At 44.8% G+C, this 19,553-nt stretch overlaps 1 protein-coding gene across 1 annotated transcript in view; it reads left to right on the top strand.

Annotated features, from left to right (window-relative positions):
• Positions 1 to 19,553, top strand: part of RNF213 (ring finger protein 213) — a 2,876,335-nt gene that overhangs the window by 2,544,377 nt on the left and 312,405 nt on the right. The window contains exons 55-56 of the mRNA XM_086931045.1: positions 14,284 to 14,464; positions 15,623 to 15,717. Coding sequence (XP_086787171.1) covers positions 14,284 to 14,464; positions 15,623 to 15,717 — 276 coding nt within the window. The remainder of the gene's footprint in view (positions 1 to 14,283; positions 14,465 to 15,622; positions 15,718 to 19,553) is intronic.

Genomic DNA, 19,553 nt, shown 5'->3' with positions numbered 1-19,553 from the left:
GCTTACACTGTTAACGTGTAACCTGCTCTTTATGTGAAGCGCTCTGATACCCTCGGGTCTTGTTCGCGCTATACAAAACTTTATAATAAATAAAATAAATAAATAAATTCTGTCTGGTTACGTAAAAAAACTGCCTATTGTCCATGCTGCCATTCGCTCATTGCTTATGAGGAAGATGTGCTTTGACTTGTTGACTGTTCCTGCTCTAGTTTATGTTCAACGTGTTACGAATATGTGTTCGAGTAGCTTGATTAGGTCTTGAACAAATATAACAATGAGGCGGAACACTGGCTTATTTATATTGTTTTTACTTGATATGACCTGAATTTATTTCAGTGGCGACACAGTTGTGAAACAGACTTTTAAATTCTGCACAAAATACCGTGTTGCCCCTTTATTTTCTTCATAGCTTAAATCACTTGTATATTTGGGTCTCACATTTGCAAAAGATTGAGCTATTAGCATTGTAAATCACAATACCTTTTATTTATATGTTGTTTTAGAAAAAAAGATAAATAAAAGGCATTGTCATTTACAAAGCCAATAGCTTTAACTCTTGCAAATGCGAGACCTATTGCATTGCAAATGCTTGTTTCAGGAGTTTATGGACTCAGTCCTGAACCTGACTCCTAATTCTGCAATGCGGTGTCTAGTTTTCTATCCCCTCAACTTTTTTGGGGGGGGGGGGGGGGGGGGGCGGGCGAGTGGGACAGTCTTCTGTTATAAAGTGTCTTTTTGTGCCACAGTTTAAGCAGAAGGCCATTCTAACGTCGGGTATCCCGCTTGTCCTTAGAGGACCTCAAATTCTCCCAATTTCCAATAGTTCAGGGGTGTTGGACACAGGGGTTGCTTTTTCACAATTTTTTATTAAAGTTTTGACTAATACCTTTTTTCTTTCTCCTCACAGTTCCGATAAGCAGTGATCTAATCATAAAAGGAGATTAATAAGGTCTCTGCAGTTAATAGGTTGAGGGTCGAACCAGGCTATTATCTACATCTTCAATGTCGTCCATTAACCTTTGGTAGTACAAGGCTGATCTTTTTTCCTCTGAACTATTCGTTTCAGCCATTAATCTATTACATTTGATGAGATATGTATTGAGGTCCTTAGCACCCTACTGCAACACTAATAATTAATGATCAACTAACATGGTTATAGCTTTTCCATCGAAGACTTCCTTAACTCAGCCTAAAAATGTGACCAACTTTATAATAAGGGATCATCATTGTTAACTAACTTGGTCTTCCAGGCTGCAGTGTCTCCACCCAAGTATGATATGAGTAAGGCAACTCTGGACTGTTCGTCAGGAAACGTTTAGGGATTAATCATAAAGTGTAACGATACTTGGGTTAGAAATATTTCCTAAAAACCACTCTGGGGCTGCTAAAGGTATCGTAGGTGGTATGGTCATTGAAACAGATGGAGGTGGAAGGGTAACTGTGGTCGTGGTCTTCCTCTCAAAGTAGGGTGAGGGTTTATTTGATTTTTTTTTGGGGGGGGGGGGTTAAATATGCACGAGAACCCTACTTTTTTTTTTTTTTGCACCACAGAGGGTACAGTAAGGAACTCACAGCCTTGCAGTATTCATGTGCGTGCACAGACCCACACATGCAGCCTGCACGCACCCACCTCTGGATTTCTTATGGCAACCCCTTAGTCGACCACTGCGGTTGCAGTACCATTTAGCAAGAGATACTCCTGAAGAGGTCCCCAAATATCTCGTGGTTGAGAAGCTACTGGCAACAATTCAGCATATGTAAAACTTTGCTCCTGAGAATACAGTAAATCTCAAATCCATTCCTTAAATTTCGGGGCTCGCCCCCTGCCCCACCGGCATGCCACACTCTGTTTAGTGAGTAATAGAGAGAGTGCTATAAGCTTCCTGTGCTGTGTAGGTATTTGTGCTGTGTACCACAACAATGTTAGCAGCAAGTCCCTCTCCAAAACACATCCAGTCATGGTGCTCAAGGCCATAAGAACTTGCTCCCAATAGTAATGTATAGTCGGGCACTCCCATGCTAAATGAAGAAATCCTGCTGCTGGCTGTTTGCACCTTTGACACCTATCTGTATCAGCCAACTTAAACCTAAACTTAGTTATAGGTGTATAATATAATCTATTCAAGTATTTAGAATGGATAACTCGCAGCCTACATCTAGCCGAGATCTGTGCCGTTTGCATGCAACAGTAGTGCCATTGATCATCCATAACTTCTCGCCTTAAATCTTCAGCCCAATGTATACGTGACCGACTAATCACTCCTAGTCTGTGCATGCGGATACAGCTATATAATCTGGACTCAATGTGCTTACCATCGGTGGAACCAACATTTGATGTAATGGTAGGAGACATTCAGGTTCCTTGGGAAAATCAGGAAGAATAGACCGCATCCCTTGCCTAAGCCATATATAAAGGAATACATCTAAAGGTGTAGTCTGCACTCCGTCTAGAAGTTGCTCCATTGAGCCGAACAACCCATCCTGGAATAGGTCTCCCCAAGTGGCGATGTTGGCCCTTTTGCATAATCCCTGAACAACCTGTCTCTTGTAACAAGGATAGATCTGGGTGAAACGACAACGGGAGACTCGGGGCATAAATGAAAGGTAATTCCAACAATGTCACTATCCGATGCCATGCATTTACCATGCCATTGACAGTATTAGGCAGCGTCGTTCATGTGGTGGCAGGGTCATGCAGCGCACCAGACAGCGGCACAGGATCAGCCAGCCAGTCAGCTATTGCTATTTGCGGCATATACCGGGGGGGGGGGGATGTATCCAATAGTATGCGTAATGTGGCTGTGCACTGAGAAAGTATCATTCAAAATCTGGGATGTCAAATTCCCCCTGTTCGTATGGCCTCGTCAGCACCGACCAGCAGAGTCTTGCCTGCTTCCCGCCCCATATTAACCGTAGCAACTCTGAACGTAATGTTTTGAAGAAGAATCGTCCCGGAGCATAGGGGACATTGATAAATAAATATAGGAACTAGGGGAGCACAACCATCTTGATAAGGGAGGCCCTGCCAGCAAGCAACAGAGATAAGGATATCCAGCGAGTGACATTATCAGTAAGACGCGCTATGGCCGTGCCATAATTGGCCCATATGGTTTGATCCCTATCTCTAGTTACCCGTATGCCAAGGTACTTCAACTCCATATCACACCATTCTAACGGGAAATCAAGCGGGAACTGCGTGACCGCCGATGTAAGAGGAAAAATTGGGGATTTTTCCCAGTTAATATATATACCAGAGAGGCGACCAAACTTGATAAAAGTCCCGTAAAATGGGGTTAATGTTCTGTTGCGGGTCCCTTATATATAGCATAATATCATCCGCAAACAGCAACACTAAAATTGGCCGAAGACAACACCGAAACGCTTTATCCTGGTGTAATTGCCTCAGCCAACACGCCAGGGGCTCGACCGCAATGGCAAAAAGAAACGGGGATAACTGGCACCCCTGACGAGTGCCTCTGGAAATGATAAGGGATTGAGATAGATGACCATTAATCAAGACTCTAGCTGTGGGATGGTGATACAGTAGTGCAATCCAAGACAGATACCCCTCCAGGAACCCCATCCTCCGAAGCACCCTGAATAGATAATCCCACTCCACTGAGTCCTAGTGGCGTCTTAAAATACTGCGGCGAGCGGGAAGTCAGGTGCCACATTCTGAAGCAATGAAATAAAGTCCGAAGGTTGTGGGAGGTGGCCCTACCAGGCACAAACCCCGTCTGGTCAGGTAGGACGAGTTTATCTAATAAGAGGGACAACCTAATGCAAGAACCTTTGCCAATATTTTCGTGTCGCAGTTCATCAAAGACAGCGGCCTATTTATGTGGTATTTACAACCGGTATTTTTGTATTTGTATGATCCTATTAGTCAAGGCGGCGGTTTCAGCCTGACTGGCAGTGATTTCCCCTTTTAATTCAATGAGCACGGCACATAAGTCAGTCATCCAAGGAGAATATTCTGGTAGACACTGTTCAGGAGGATCTTTTAATTCTTGGGCCTGTTATTCCATCATCAGGGGTTTGGATCCTCAGGAACAGTATCCCCCAGAAACCCACTGTCTGGCAGCTCTTGCTCTGATTGGAAAAGTCCACAGAGTATCAGATTGGGTGGGGTGGGGGGGGGGGGGGGTGTAATGCAGGGAAGCAGACCTGAAAAGCAAATACGCTGAGATTCACATTAGGAATTGGTTTGCTCTTTATTCTAAAATACTGTCTGCCGACATAGCATTACTTAGAGATGTGAATACCTTGGTTTACTCAGTGGAAAGAACTTCGTTCCCAATTGTGAATATACAAGGGTACCTTTTGACACTTATTCCAGTTTTATAAATCAATAGAACTTTGTGTTGGTATTTCACGAATAAGCAACTTGTTCCTCCTCTATGACCTATCAATGCATTCACCTATGATGCATGCATCAATGTTATTTCACACATTCATTACAGACCTAGATAACGAGATATAGCACAGATCGTTTAGCTGTTACAGCAATAGCAAAAATGCCAGCTTGTCCTTTGATGCACTCTCTAGAGATAATCACTTTTGGAGACCAAGTCCCGAGTTCCTTCACACAGAAACACTTTGTTATATAAGTTTCAACTGGTAGAAAATGGCTTAGCAATAACCCAAAATAGATTTGTCCTACTAGTGCCGATCACTGTGCCAAGCACTGGTGAAACGAGAAATGCAGCTTGCGCCACACCTTGGAATCCTACCTCTGGAACCTCGCCTTGTCCAGGGCTCTGCAAAATAACAGGTGTGTTAGAAGGGACTGGCGCACCTTAAATAGCCTGCAGAGTAAAGTTGGCTGATGTGAGCTGAGCACTCTCATGAGATATTCCAATCCTCATGGAAGCACGTCCAAAGATCGGCTATTTTGGCCTGGATAAGATCAGTGAGAACAATGTTGCAGCATCTAGAAATAAAGCATTGTCTACAGTAAAACCACCTGTGCCTAATGAATGCCTGAGACTTCCTTCACTGCCATGGCCTCTGTGAGTACGCAGGTGTTTGTGCAGATACTTAGGCCACCAGATACTCTGGGAGGCAACAAGAGCGTGAGATGGCCCGAATATTCACTGGTCATGACATCAATTGGGGTCCATTTCTTTGGGTGGTAACCTATCCAGATTTACCAATTCTAGTAAGAATCTTGAGTCATTCAAGGAATTTGAGAAAAAGTGATTTCATTCATTGCCAGATAGATTACTATCTCGTTTTGATTAGGCCCCCTGTGCACCTGATCTTTACAACTGCTTGTCGGCATCATAAGAGGAGTCCGAAACGGATTCACTAATAAATGAATACACATTTTGGGGTATGGTGCTGATTACAGTTGTCACAGTGAATTCATATTGTGAAGAAGGGGGATGTTGTCATAAAGTGAATCCTGCAGCAGAAATGCCCAAAACAGATGATGGAGAGTTTACAATTGTTTGTGAGTTAGTCTGGAATAAGTCAGTAGGCCCACTGTTCGTAGATAAGGGGCCCCCTTTTCAAAGCAATTCTTAATCAGGACTTGCACCCAGGATTCGTGACCTCGACTGTGCAGACAAATGGTCTAAAATTGTTATAATTATAGTTTTTCTATCCTTCAGGACAGCATGGAGGAAGGAGGCAGAGGAGGCTGGCGGCTGGGATGCCGGAAACACTGGGACATGCACGCACTTCCAACACACAGGCACATGCATGATTTGGCAGCAGTGACTGAAGCACAAACCTGTCCCAAAAAGCCTACAACACATAAAGGAAAAAACATTGGAATAGAGGTTGCCCAACATAGGTATGACTATGCCCACACCCAAAAGGGCACACACAGTATTTCTGAACCCTGGGAGGCAAATGGGTGGAACTGGCCCCAATAGAAACCACACAAGATATGTGGAGGCTGCCCAACATAGGCATTGCCATACCCCCAACACCAAAAAGGGCTCAACAGACTCTCTGCCCCTACCCCTGCCCTGAGGCGTCCAGCGCCTGGACGCCTCAGGGCAGCTGCAGCGCTCTACAAATTCCATTTTCATTTAATTTCATTTCATTTCACCCCCACCCCGCTGTCACTGCAGTTATGCAGTATTTTTTTTTTAATGGAAGGGTGCCCACATTCTTGGCAGTCCTGTCTCTCCCACCACCAGGGTCCAACCCACCTCATGGGCGGAGGATAGGATATTGTCCCCTGATTGGGTGGCCTGGGCGGCATTACACATGCAGACAACAGGGATGTTGCATTTGGGGTAAAAAAGGAGTGCAGGCATTGCATTCTAGCCTGGGCCACACCCCAACCCCAAAAGGGATAAGCCAGTGTGTCTGCCCCACGACCGGGTAGCAGACAGGTGGTTTTCCACCAATTAGCCCCTGTGTTGGGGCAGAAAGCCCATAAAATGCCAGGGAATTCAAAATAGTACCAAAGGAAACAAAAGGAGGGTGGTTGGCCTATCGAGCCATACCCCCTCCCTAGATACAGCAATAGTGTCTTTCTGCAACTCTCGAGCATATACAAAGTTTGTCCCAATTAGGGAGGTTTCCCCAAATCTGCCCCCTTGAGATAGGGTTTAGAAAGCCCTCTAAAAACCAGGGATTTTGCATTTGGGGCAAAAGAAAATGGTGCAGGCATTTCACTCTGGCTTTGTTGACAACCCAACCTTCAAAAAGGACAAACCAGTCTTTCTGCCCCACCCACCGAGGTGCAGATGGGGGTTTGCCCGAGTTTTCCCTTGTGGGGGACAGAAAGTCCACTGAACACCAGGAAATTCAAAATGGTGCCAAGACAAAGAAAAGGATGGGGCAACCTACCTTGATATTGAGCCATACACCCACCCCAGAAGGGGCAATATTGTCGTTTTGTCTATCTCAAGGCAGATAGTAAGTTTTTCCCAATTGAGGAGCTGCCCCTAATCTGCACCATCCGGGGTATTAAGGCCACTAAAAACCATGGATTTTGCATTATACTGTGGCATTTGTGACTTCCCCAAAAGGGACATACACTGACTTTTCAGAAAACTAGTAATCGAAGGGAATCCAGTGTGGTGTGCTTTAGATGATGTCTCAGTCTCAACCTTTCCTTTTCCACTATGCCCTGCAAACCTCAAACTTTGCCTAAAATCACATAATTTCCTTGCATTTCTGTCACCTAGTTTTTCAGAATCAGCAGAGATCCAGTAAGTTGCTATCACACAGCTTTCCCCCACTTGTCCCTATAAAAATGCTACCCTACTTGTGTGACTGAGCCTTGTGACCTCAACAGGAACGGATCATACCAGAGTCTAAGGTAGTCCCACAGTGGGACTCACATTGACATTGGTTTGAACCGTTCCTATTGCAGGCACTAGGCTCAGCCACACAAGTAGGGCCGCATGTTTTCCCTCATAAATGGGTGAATGCTAGATGGCAGGGAGTTTGTGGATTCCTGCCGATTCCTAAGTGCTCATCACTGAAATGAAAGGAAAATGCTTGATTTTGAGGAACGTTTGAGGCTTGCACGGCATTGTGGGTAAGAAAAACTAATTGGGTCCATGGAAGGCACACCACCCTTTAATCCTCTGGTTGTCTATTTTTCAAAACTGGCTGTGGTTGGTACTTGTGCACTATATAATTTTTTTATGCACAATTTCAATATTTCTTCATTTCAACAGATAGGGGTCCATTAGATTGGCGGGCGGAAAAAGTCTGCCCGCCACCCTAACGGACATCGGGACCGCCCGCCTGAAGGGCGGGGGTCCCGACATTGGCATTAGCATGCGCCCGCCACAGTGGCGGGCGCATTCCTCAAATTAACATTGTGGCGGGCGGTGCTCATTGCACCGCCCCCCACAATGTTAAAAACAAATGCACGCATTTGCATAATCGAAGCGACAGGCACCGCGCGGTGCCTGCCGCTGCGATTATGCAATGCAGGGGGGTACCACAGGTACCCCCCGTGTGCCACCCCCCTTTGGCCGTCACTCTGGGGGTCCACAGGGGCCCCCCAGAGTGAACACTGCATGCCTTTCCATGGCGGCATTGCCGCCACGGACAGGCATTGAAAAATGCCTATTCTAATATGGCGGGCGGTGTCTGATAGACACTACCACCATGTTATCCCTTTTCCGCCCCGGCCGCAAGGCGACCGGGGCGGAAAACAGGCGGGCGGTGTTTCCCTCCGCTGCGGTCCCCTCCGCCATCGTAATATAGCAGGGGGGGAATGCAGGGAAGGATGTCGGGCGCCTCCGCCAGGGTGGCGGTGGCCACCGCTACCCTGGCGGAGGAAATCCGCCCGACATCCTAATGGGCCCATTAGTGTCTTTGAGAAAACGTTGGGGGATTTACGCATATGACCTCTTGCAGATTTCAGAACTTTGTCTGCTTTTCAGAAATCTATAGCTTTCCTGAATCACCCATGGGTTTCATGCCTGTTTCCACCACAACCTGGAAGTAGGCTGAAAGCACAAAAATAGGAAAAATGGGCTACCTTTTTGAAAAATGCAAAAACTGCGATAAAGTTATTTTTGATTCATCTCTGCATGTTCCTGAAAGCTGGGACGATGGTGACTTTAGCACAGCAAAGCTTTCGTTGATGCCATTTTTGGAAACGAAACAGACAATTTTTTGACAGGCACTTTTTTCAATTTTTCCCCAAAAACTCAAGATTTTGCATTATTTGGCCGATTTTCTCAGTCCCTTCTTGGGGAATCCACAAACCCTGGGTACCTTAAAAAAAACCTGGATGTTTGGGAAAAAATATACAAATTTGTTGTGGATACCTTATGTGAAAAAAAGTTATGGAGGCCTAACCGCAAAGTACTCCAAAAAAACAAAAAAATACTCAGCACTTGGGTGAATAGGTCTCAGTAGTTCAGGGGTTGAATCCAATTTGTGAAGAAAAGAAAAGTAGTGTAATAATTCCATTTTTAATGACTTATGCTTCCCTTCTTAGAATAAGTATCTAGACCAAACGGAAAAGTTGTGTACAGCCTGTTTGTTGATAATAATATAACATCAATTTGCTGTAATGTGACTGGAGCTTGTACAACTTGTCAGTAGATTGGAACCTGTAAGACCTGGCATATTTTAGCGTGATTACCCTCGACATTTTGCCTCTACTGCCTTTGTTTTCAGATGCTTTGGGTACTTTGCCACTGCTGATCAGTGTCAAAGTATAAGAGAAAAGAACTCAGGCCTGCAGTGTAGGGCCTGCGCGCAGTTTGATAAGTTGGCATGTTGTCCTGACAAGTGCAACCACTTGTCAGGCCTTACTTTCCCTTTTGCGTACACAGTGGAAACCCCTGTGGTAGGTCCTGAGTTACTCCTGGGCAGGGTGCAGTGTAAGTAAAAGGCAGGACATTTACCGAGGTGTTTGCTATGTCCTGACAGTGAAAAGACTCCATTAGGTTTTTCACTGGTGAAAGGACATTCTGCCCATAGGACATGAATGGGGGAGGCTGGGTATTGTGTTTTGTTAGCAGAGTTTCCTGTAAGTTTAAAATAGAGAGGTGAAGTTTAGTATGTATGAAAGTGGTTTTGTCACTGTGTGTTCAGAAACCACTCTTTTAGAAAGTGGCTGAGTTTTATGCTTTAAGCATTTCTGCGTGTCTCTGTTGATTGTGGATTGACTGTCTGGATCTGAGAGATGAGAGGAGCTGGGTGAAGTCTTGACCCGGAAGGGGGTTGAGATGGCACCAGGCTGACCTGCATCTGGAGAGTAGGCGAGGAGAAGCCCCGGGAGGTGAAGAGGCCTGGGTTGCTGCTATAAAACAATTGACCTGTCTCCTGCTGAGTGATTAAGGATCCAGACCCCCAGTATCAAAGGGAGAAAGGTGACACTGGGAGGGAGACACCCAGAACTGATTTAGGCAGGTGTCAGGGACCCCTTAGCACAGCAAACTTCAAAGACATTTAGGGGTATAACTATGAGAACTGAGACCACTGAACGTTGGAATGGAATAGAAATGGATTGAGACTGAAAAGGCTTGGACCCATTTTGTGGTCAAGAGGAACCTCTACTAAGGAAGGAACAACTGAAGAGACTGCTGGGAAGGACCAACCCTTGCTTCGTGATCTGGGACTGGTCTGCAGTTTGCTCTTTGAACCAAGGAAGAGGCTGTTGGGACTGTGCTTCGTGCGCTGGTTCCTCCTGCTTGACGAAGACTGTGCTTTGTGATGTGTCTTGTTACCCCAAGGGCCCGAGCTGAGCTGGCTCTCTGTTTGGAAACACAGGAACATAAAAGTTTCCGGAGAAGTTTCAAGCGACGCGGTGGGCACATGTTGTGGCAGCTTGAGACCCTCGGAAGGTGTGCCCTGTGATCTTGGAAACACGGAGGAGAAGTGAGTCTCTGATCCACTGGGTGCATGTCGTGGTACACAGGGGTTGTTGGTGAAGAGCTCCTGGTCAACGTGTGCATCGAAGGTGAAGTGAGTCTCGGACGCACTGGGTGCGTGTTGTGGTGCACCGCAGGCGGTGGTGAAGAGTGCCAGGTCAGCGTGTGTATTGGAGTTGAAGTGAGACTTGGATGCGCATGGTGCATGTCGTCGTGCACCGCAGGCGCTGGTGAAGAACGCCTGGTCAGCGTGTGCATCGGAGGTGAAGGGAGTCTCGGATGCGCTGGGTGTGTGTCGAGGTCCACAGGAGGCTTTGGTGAAGAGGGCCTGCTCATCGAGTGCCCCTGAGGAGAAGTGAGGCTCGGACACGTTGAGCGTGTCGTGGTGCGGCCATGGGCGTTGGTGAAGAGCGCCTGGATATCGGGGCACCGGAGTTGGAATAAGTCTCAGTGAAGCACTGTGTGTTCTTTGGTGCAACCTGGGACTGTGGAGGTGATCGGCTGATCATCGTGTGCACCCGAAGAAAGTGAGTCTCTGTATTGTGGTGTGCCTGTCTTGGTGCCAACTGAGACCGCAGGAAGGAGTGCCTGGTGAACGTGCACTCTGAGTCGACGTGAAGTCCCATCAGCGTTGTGTGTGTGGCTTCGTGCCCCTTAGGGTGCTGTGGTGAACGTGAACCCGGAGTAAAGTAATCTCGGAGGCGAGGCGTACGTCTGTCCCGTGGCTGCCTGAGACCTTTCTAACCGTTGCTGCCCGGACCGGCAGCCCCGGAGGAACTGAGATGAGCTAGCAGGCCGAGCCGCTGTGGCCCATTGAGAAAGTTCTGCACGGAAGACCCAGTTCGCTGAAGGAGGAGAGGAGAGAGTGGTTGCGCTCCCAGGTAACTTGGATTACTACCTGGGTGGAGTGCGGGCTCAGAGGGACACTTTCTCGGCCTCTCAGTCCTGCTGGCGATGTGAGCCTTTGCTTCGGCTCAGATTAGAAAGTGGTCCTAGACACAATTTTTAAACACGGCTAGTGATGTGAGTATTACTTCTTCACAGTCAACAAATAGTCAGACTTAATCTGAACACACAAACACATGGAGATGTATTATTAGCTAAATCAGCTAAAAATGCAACAAAAATGCAAAAAATGCAAGAAACCCAACACAACAGTATCACAACAAATTCTACTGCAGTTTATTTACAATTTCATAAAATTTCAGCAAGAAGAGAAAGGAAAGGAGGAGGTTGGTGCTCAAGTGAAGGAAGGTGTAAGTAAAGGTTTTAGAGTGATTCAGTGCAACAAAGAAATTATTTTTACATTGCACATGTAAAGCCTACCCATTCACAGTCTATATACAATATTATACAGGGGGACAGGGAGGGACTGGTGTAGGCTTTAAAGAAACAATGGGGGGATCGTCGACGTTTCGACCCTGGCGCAATAAGGGAAAGTCACGACCTCTGCTGCGGGTCTTCTTCAGGACGGTTGGGGGGACAGGGGACGGGGAAGCACCAAAAGAAACTGAACGGGTGTAGCAATTCCAGATCAGTTGGGCGATACACCTCTGACTGAGAAATTCTGCTCAGACTTAAGAGTTCAGTTGAGAGACAGTTGGTACACAATGGGCAGTCGAAATCAATCGTGCCTAGTCCGGTAGCGCGATGGACATTGTACCGGTGGTAGAGGGCGAGAAAGAACTAGGTTAAGTTCAGGCGGACCTCAGTGTTTTACGTTATCCCCAATAGTTCAAAAAAGGGGGCAGACCGCAGTTCATAAAATAAGATAGCTCGAAGTACAATCCGGCAGCTCCCGACTCGCGTAACCGGCAGACCCCACGCAGAATTTCTCAGTCAGAGGTGTATCGCCCAACTGATCTGGAATTGCTACACCCGTTCAATTTCTTTTGGTGCTTCCCCGTCCCCCCATTGTTTCTTTAAAGCCTACACCAGTCCCTCCCTGTCCCCCTGTATAATATTGTATATAGACTGTGAATGGGTAGGCTTTACATGTGCAATGTAAAAATAATTTCTTTGTTGCACTGAATCACTCTAAAACCTTTACTTACACCTTCCTTCACTTGAGCACCAACCTCCTCCTTTCCTTTCTCTTCTTGCTGAAATTTTATGAAATTGTAAATAAACTGCAGTAGAATTTGTTGTGATACTGTTGTGTTGGGTTTCTTGCATTTTTTGCATTTTTGTTGCATTTTTAGCTGATTTAGCTAATAATACATCTCCATGTGTTTGTGTGTTCAGATTAAGTCTGACTATTTGTTGACTGTGAAGAAGTAATACTCACATCACTAGCCGTGTTTAAAAATTGTGTCTAGGACCACTTTCTTTATATATATACAGTTACCCAGGTCCTATTGATTTATTGGGTTTACCCCATTGTTTTCAATCGGCTCAGATTAGGGCCCGTACTGACCCCAGGAGTGGCAGTACTGGAGCCAGAGAGAGAAGCTGTACTTTGTCATCGTTGATACGTGTGGGGGGCAACTGTTATCGAAGAGGCTGATTGTCGTAATACACATTGCCAATATTGCTGCTAACGAACTGCCGGACTGTCTTTGACGCCTGACATTATTTCTGCATAACGAAGTACACGATTGTAGCACTACGCTTTATTTCTCCATTGCAAAGTACAGGATTGTAGTGGCCCGCATTGAATTATTTCTTCATTGCAAAGTACATGATTGTAGCTATGCCTTGATTTATTCCTAATTGCAACGTATATGATTGTAGCGGAGCGCATTGCATTATTTCTTCATTGCAAAGCGCGTGAGGGGTGTGATACATTACATTATTCCTTCATTGTTCAAGACATGATTGTAGCGGTACGCATTGCATTATTTCTCCCATTGCAAAGTACCGGGGTGTAAAGTTATACATTGTATTAGTTCTGCTTTGCCCAGCACAGGATTGTATTGTTACGCAGTGCATTATTGTTTGTCTTTTGCAACATGTGTGATTCTAGCATTGCGACCAGCATAGCATTTTGAAAGTGGTGGATGGGATTTGAACCTACCAGCCAGCCGGAACGAATATTACCCTTTATGATATGTTGGCTTTTGTATTGTGTGGTCTGATCGGATATCTTTTTATATAAAGTTTATACTCTTTTTATCAAACTTGTGTGGAGTACATTTGTGGTGTCACCAGGGGGTTGCTGTGGGTGTGGTTGCACATACTGTACACTTGTGCCTTGGAGATAGGCCTGGCTGCTCTTGCTAAGCTGCTAAGGGAGTGAGCAGGGCTATCTCAAACGGTGTCCTTACTTGGCCTAACGTTGAGCGAGGAGTCCGGGTTCTCGCATTTAGTGACAGTGGTGCGGGACGGGGACTCCGGCTTCCAACAGATCACCCGTATCTACTGTTCACCCTCAGATGAATTCTGTTTTGAGCTTGTCTCCTTATAGGCATGGACAAAGTGTTTTGTGAAAGAAAATGCCAAGTCCTACTCAGGGAGACATTCAGAAATATAAAGTCAAGACCTACGAAATCATTATTGGGAATTAGCTATGAAATTTGCCCCATAGCATGCATTAGACACAGAAACTGAGAGCAGTAGATTCCAATTATAGTTATGGCTAGTAAGTTGTTTAGTGTTTGCATCACCTCTGTTCATTTCTTCCCATTTCTCTTGCATTACCCATAAATTCATATTCCAAGCTATGGTGTTTTACTTTCCAGCTGTTCTCTTGCTTCCATTGATACTGGTAGGCTTTATTTTTTTAGTTGCAATTTTCTCTGGGTTAAATTTAAGCGCGGAAAAGAATCACTGAAAGTGTTGAGGTGCAACCAGAAAATTGTTGGTAAGCACTGTGTCTGTCTGCACATTAAATGAACCCAAGTGTCCTGGGATTGTAATTCGTACTGTTAAGCAATGTGTGTTGAACATTCAATGCAAATTGCTTTCTTTTGCTAGAGACCTGTAGTTGTTGCTGAATGTCACCTCTTGACAATATGTTACTTTATTTCTTTAGTCTGTGTTGGGTACCATAAAGCCACGTGTAATGAATGCAGAGACCTTCTTGCAGCTGCATATTGAAAAGGACCTGCATCAGCTGAAAAGCACCCTTGGCAAGAGCGCTGACGAGACAACTGTTGTCATCCATCATATCCTGTGTAGCTTGCTTAAGGAGTCTCACCAACATCCAAACCAGTGTAAGCAACGTCCACGCACAATGACAATAAGGTGCTCAGACCTTTACATAAGTATTCTAAAACACACGGATCTTGTTGAAAAAAAGTATTACAGTAATTAAACCAGTGTAAATCATATCTTCCACATCAAACTGAAAATTGCTTAACCAATATTGACATATGTAGGTATGGTTCATTGAGGTAGCTTAAGAAATCATACCAATCCTTGAAACCAGTGTTAGTTACTTACATGATACATGAAGTAAAATGTCCATGGATAACTGCATAGGATTACAGTATCTTCTAAACCTCCTTGAAAAACCACTTCAGTGCCCTTGTCTGCAATTCCCACATAGGTAGGCACGCCTTAGATATTCCAAGTCTGTTGTTGACGCTGCAGTAGTGATTGATCAAGAGTAAGTGGCACCTTGGAGAGTGACAGTCCAACTCAGACATATTCAAGTGATAGCTGCAAGGATTGGTATAGGGTTGGCTCAGAAATTACAGGTGTATTTTGAAATATTTCTAAGGTGCAGCACTTAACGGACAGCAATAGCTTACAGTAATTTCACTTATTTGCAGTTATACAACTCAGGTTTTGTCAGTACAATTTTATCAGTCTGTGCTACTGTCTTACAAATTTAACATATCCTTAGTGTGCCCTTACATCCTAGAAAACACTCAGGTGGACTTCCCTCAGTATTTTAAAACAACGGTTTGGGGAAGACTGTTCACTTTCACAAGCTGCAGTACAAGTAACCAATCGTGTAAAAATCAGGAAGCACTCACATTTCCATCATGTCTTACTTAAATACCCTTTGTACCCGTAAGTTAGTTTGACAACAGTAGGTATGTATCACCATTTCAGTGAAGTGCCCTAATGCAGCTACGTGGGACACACACCTCCATGAAGGGTGCACTTTGTTGAAGTTTGTGAGTGTTACACAAAATTGAGCACCAGGAGTCTCATTTTACTTTGCCAAATGGTACATACCAGAAGGTTCCTCCTTTGATCTGTTGATATTTCCATGCCTTTTAATTTGCTATTGGCCTCTTTCACATAACATTCAGAGTCTCATACACCCTTTTTTGCCACCAACGTGTTTTCACTACTCTACCCTTTTCTCTGTGTTTAGCAATGCAGTTTATTTGTATCCTTCTTCCTTTTTTCTACTACAGGGCCTGTTGGCTTTGATGGCACACTCTCCACCAAGCGGAGCAGGGACACCTGGGAGAATATTGTGGCAACTACAGTTATAAGTCCAGAAATACAGGTGATAAGTCATAATCCTGGAAAGTGTCTCTGCAGCTTCATTAAATGTGTGCAGGGTGTATCCCTTTACAGATTCACAAAAATGTATGTGTTTCCATGTGTCCATTCCAAACTAGAGGAAGACAACTTCCATGTAATACACATGGCGTTGGCTCATGAAAACGGTCTACTTTTCAAACTAAATGTCTTTGTGTTCCATAAAGTGCTTTACATGTGACCTTATGGGCACTCATAGGCCCTCATTCAGAATTGTATTGAGGCATGGTAAAATTTTGCATGCAATTTCTGATATAGACTTCAAGCTGCAGATTCCTCACCTTTTTGAATGTTCCCTAGGCGTCAGACTGAAAACAGGAAGTTTTCAACAGTCCCCCTGCGTGCCAGAAGATGGTGACTTGCACTTGCGCACAAATGCTGTTCTGCTTCGAAAGTGACGTGCAGGGCCTATATAGGTGCCACTCCTGTGCACTGATGTCAGTTCTTTTCTTTCCACGTCACCAGACGTGGATCCAAAGTACCATCTTGTCTCTCTGAGATACATACCTAGGTAGTTTGACAACATTTCTTATAGTGTGCTAGGGATGTAACCCACTAAAATGATATGTTTCAATCCCTTTAGCGACTGTCACAAACAAATGTCTGTGACAGATCCCCAACAGTTGTGACTGTGGTGCCTGGGATCGAGCCACGAAACCAAGCCCTGTGGCAACTACTCCTTGATTAGACAGACAGCCATCAGAGAACGCAGGGTGAAGCTTTATGCCTACTCTCGGTCTTGTTCCTGGAGTCAATGGAACTGCTCCAGAGTTTTCTCCCCCAGTACTTTGGTAGTTCCAATTCCAGAATTCTTCTGCTCTTTCCAGTCTACTCCTGTTGTTCGGAGGTGTTGCCATTTCTTTAGGATATCCTTCCCCTCCACCTGGAGCCTTGCTGGCAATTCAGAGATGTTTTATCCTCTGGATTTTTCTGCCATTCGAGGTTCCTTCTGGAAGGCACCATCTGCCTAGTCGCTATCAAATGTCACTTTCCTTTGGTAGACCAAGACTGTTAAAGCCTGGGTTTCCTGACTTAACCTCAGTCAGAGGTCCCTCACAAGACATCAGTCCCATGACACCAAGTCATCCTAGTGGCTCCGGATTGGGCTTGAAGACTATGATATCCAAAACTTTTGGGCTTGAACATATGCCCTCTGATCAGGCTGCCTCTCCAGGAGGACCTGTTGTCGCAATATCAAGGCAGGGTTTTGCAGCCGGGCCACGGCAATCTCCACTTTCATGTTTGAAGATTGAGTGCTGACAGCTGGACCCCTTTGTTCTTCATCTGGAGGTGTTTAATGTCATCTAGGCAACCAGGCTCCCTCAACAAAATTTGGTGGTGGGACAAATTTGTGACTTGGTGCAGCCCTAGCTAATTTGACCCATTCTAGGGTTGTCTTACGGTCTGTTATTAGTTTTGGTCTCTTGTCTGGTAAGACTTTGCTTTGAGCACAGTTAACGGTTATCTTTTGACCACCAGATCAGCCCTCATTGTTTGTCACCGGGTGTGATGAGAGTACCTGATGTGCACTTCATTTCAGTCACTTCAGGGCTGTCCTTTACTGCTCCTTTTTTATCACAACTGTGTTCCTCAATGCTATCACCTCACGGCTTGTGAATGCGCTTCAGGCCCTTGTGTAAATCTACTATATGCTTCTTTCTTTCATCCCAGATAAAATAGTTTTGAGGACTCTGGCATCCTTCCTGCCATAAATTGTGGCACTGTTTTACATCAGTATAAGAGGGGAGAAACATTATCACTTGGAACCAAAGAGAGTGCTGAGATTCTACATAGATCGTACCAAAGACCACGGAATAGCCGGTCAGCTCTTTGTGGGGATTCTCCAGAGCGAAAACAGTCACAGCAGTGCAGAAGAGAACCGTCTCCAGCTGGATCATGCTCTGCATTAAAACCTGCTACGCATTGGCCCAAAAACATTCTCAGGAAGGACTGCTTGCTCATTCTACCAGGGTCAAAGGTGCTATCACTAGGTTGCCATGCATAGTCTCTGTCCTAGATGTTTGCCAGGCAGCTAAGTGGACACTCCACCTTATGTTCACAAAGCATTATTGCTTTGTACATTCAGGTTCGCCAGGAGTGGCATTTTGCCCGCTCGGTCCATGAGGTAATTCTGCTCCACCTCAACACCTAACTTGCATTGAGGGCATCAATTCTTTATTGAGTATATCGATGGACATTTAGTAAATTGTGTTAATTTGTCTGGATTCAATGAATACTACCTGTAGCACATTGAAGAGGTGGTTCGTCTTAGGACTTACTGCCTAATCATAAGCATGTTATTGAGACAGTGAAAGTGTTCGAATGGGAGCAAGAATTGGAAGCCATGGGGTATGTCTAAGGTATTAGGCAATTGGAGCTTCATGCAAGACTATTCCTCTGCTGTTGTGTCCCAGGGTACTGTTCTTCAGTGAAAGGCTTATTCATATGTTTTGGATTTCAGCAATCTTTTGAGAGCACTTGTTTTGAAAGACTAGAACTTCCATATGTCGAAGGACCTTATCCCAAATGTTTACTGTCTGAACTTCTTTTAGCAAATTCTATGACATGTATGTTAGCAGAGTCCAACAACAGTCCGGTAATGGAGGTACATTGGAGTCTTGTTCCTAGAAAGCCTTGTACTTGATGCACAAGACTTGGAAATCCAACGTGGACTATACTAGTAGCTGGTAGATGCTTTTTAGAAGGATTTCATTGGGTTAGTTTTGGGGGATTAAGGCATAGTTTTCTTATTTTGGAAATCCACAGACGTTCTTTCAGATATTGTGATGCTTAGGTGTTACAACTGCATATTTTAAAAACATGAAGAAGCAGACGAGTTATTGCCATACAAGAATAAACCACTAAGAAACTAAATACTAAACCACTGAGCAACTGCGAATAATAACAGCGAACATTAATAACAATAATCGGTATGAAAGCGGCTGCTCTTGGTATTTTTTTGCTTCCGCCCTAATTATGTAATACATACTCATGGGTGATGAGAGTTCTGTTGTCCAATCCCTAGCCAGCACATCGGACCACAAGATAATATTTTCTGTGAAGTCTTTCTCAAAATATCCATGTTGGCCATGCTGCCACAGTATTTTTGCTATTACAGTGACAAACATGCACAAATCTAACACATACAGACATGGAGGCACATGTAAAATGGAAATGTCTGCAGCCATAACACACAGGTCAAAATACAAGCACCAAAATCACAGGCAATGATATCCATGTATATAAGGCAACAGACATGTAGACACCCATGAACAGATCAACATTCATAAAGGGCTCTACAGAATGAAAGGTAGCACACATTTGTGTGCAGCAAGGGGCAGAGGGTTATATGCTAGATGGGACATAGGTTGTATTCAGTGATATGTACATTGTGATACCCAATAGAGGAATATAGGGTGATAAGCACAGTATGATCAAAGGTTAAAGTATCACTAAAAAGCATGATGTGCCTTAGAGATGCAATGTGTGATGTGCTCAGAACTCAAGAAATGATGTGGCCCACTAGTATTCTCTGGATAATTTGCTTGGTTCTCCCATTGTCATTAGCTGACAAGACTTATCTACCATAACTTTGAGGAGGTGAGATCCCAGGCTGGCATCTTGCTTTTCTAGGGAAGTAGTACTCGGTCATCAAAACAAACATATCAGACTTATTGAATGTCACATGAAGGAGCATCTTCATAAGCAGCTGGACAGATTTCTTGGTGTCCTCACTTCTTGACAGTGGTCTGGCACCACAGGTTTGCTACTTTAGAGCTTACAGGTACTCTTTTTACAGGG

Source organism: Lissotriton vulgaris, chromosome 7, assembly GCF_964263255.1.
Source record: "Lissotriton vulgaris chromosome 7, aLisVul1.2, whole genome shotgun sequence".
NCBI classification, from domain to species: domain Eukaryota; kingdom Metazoa; phylum Chordata; class Amphibia; order Caudata; family Salamandridae; genus Lissotriton; species Lissotriton vulgaris.
This window is presented reverse-complemented; position numbering and strand designations above follow the sequence as displayed.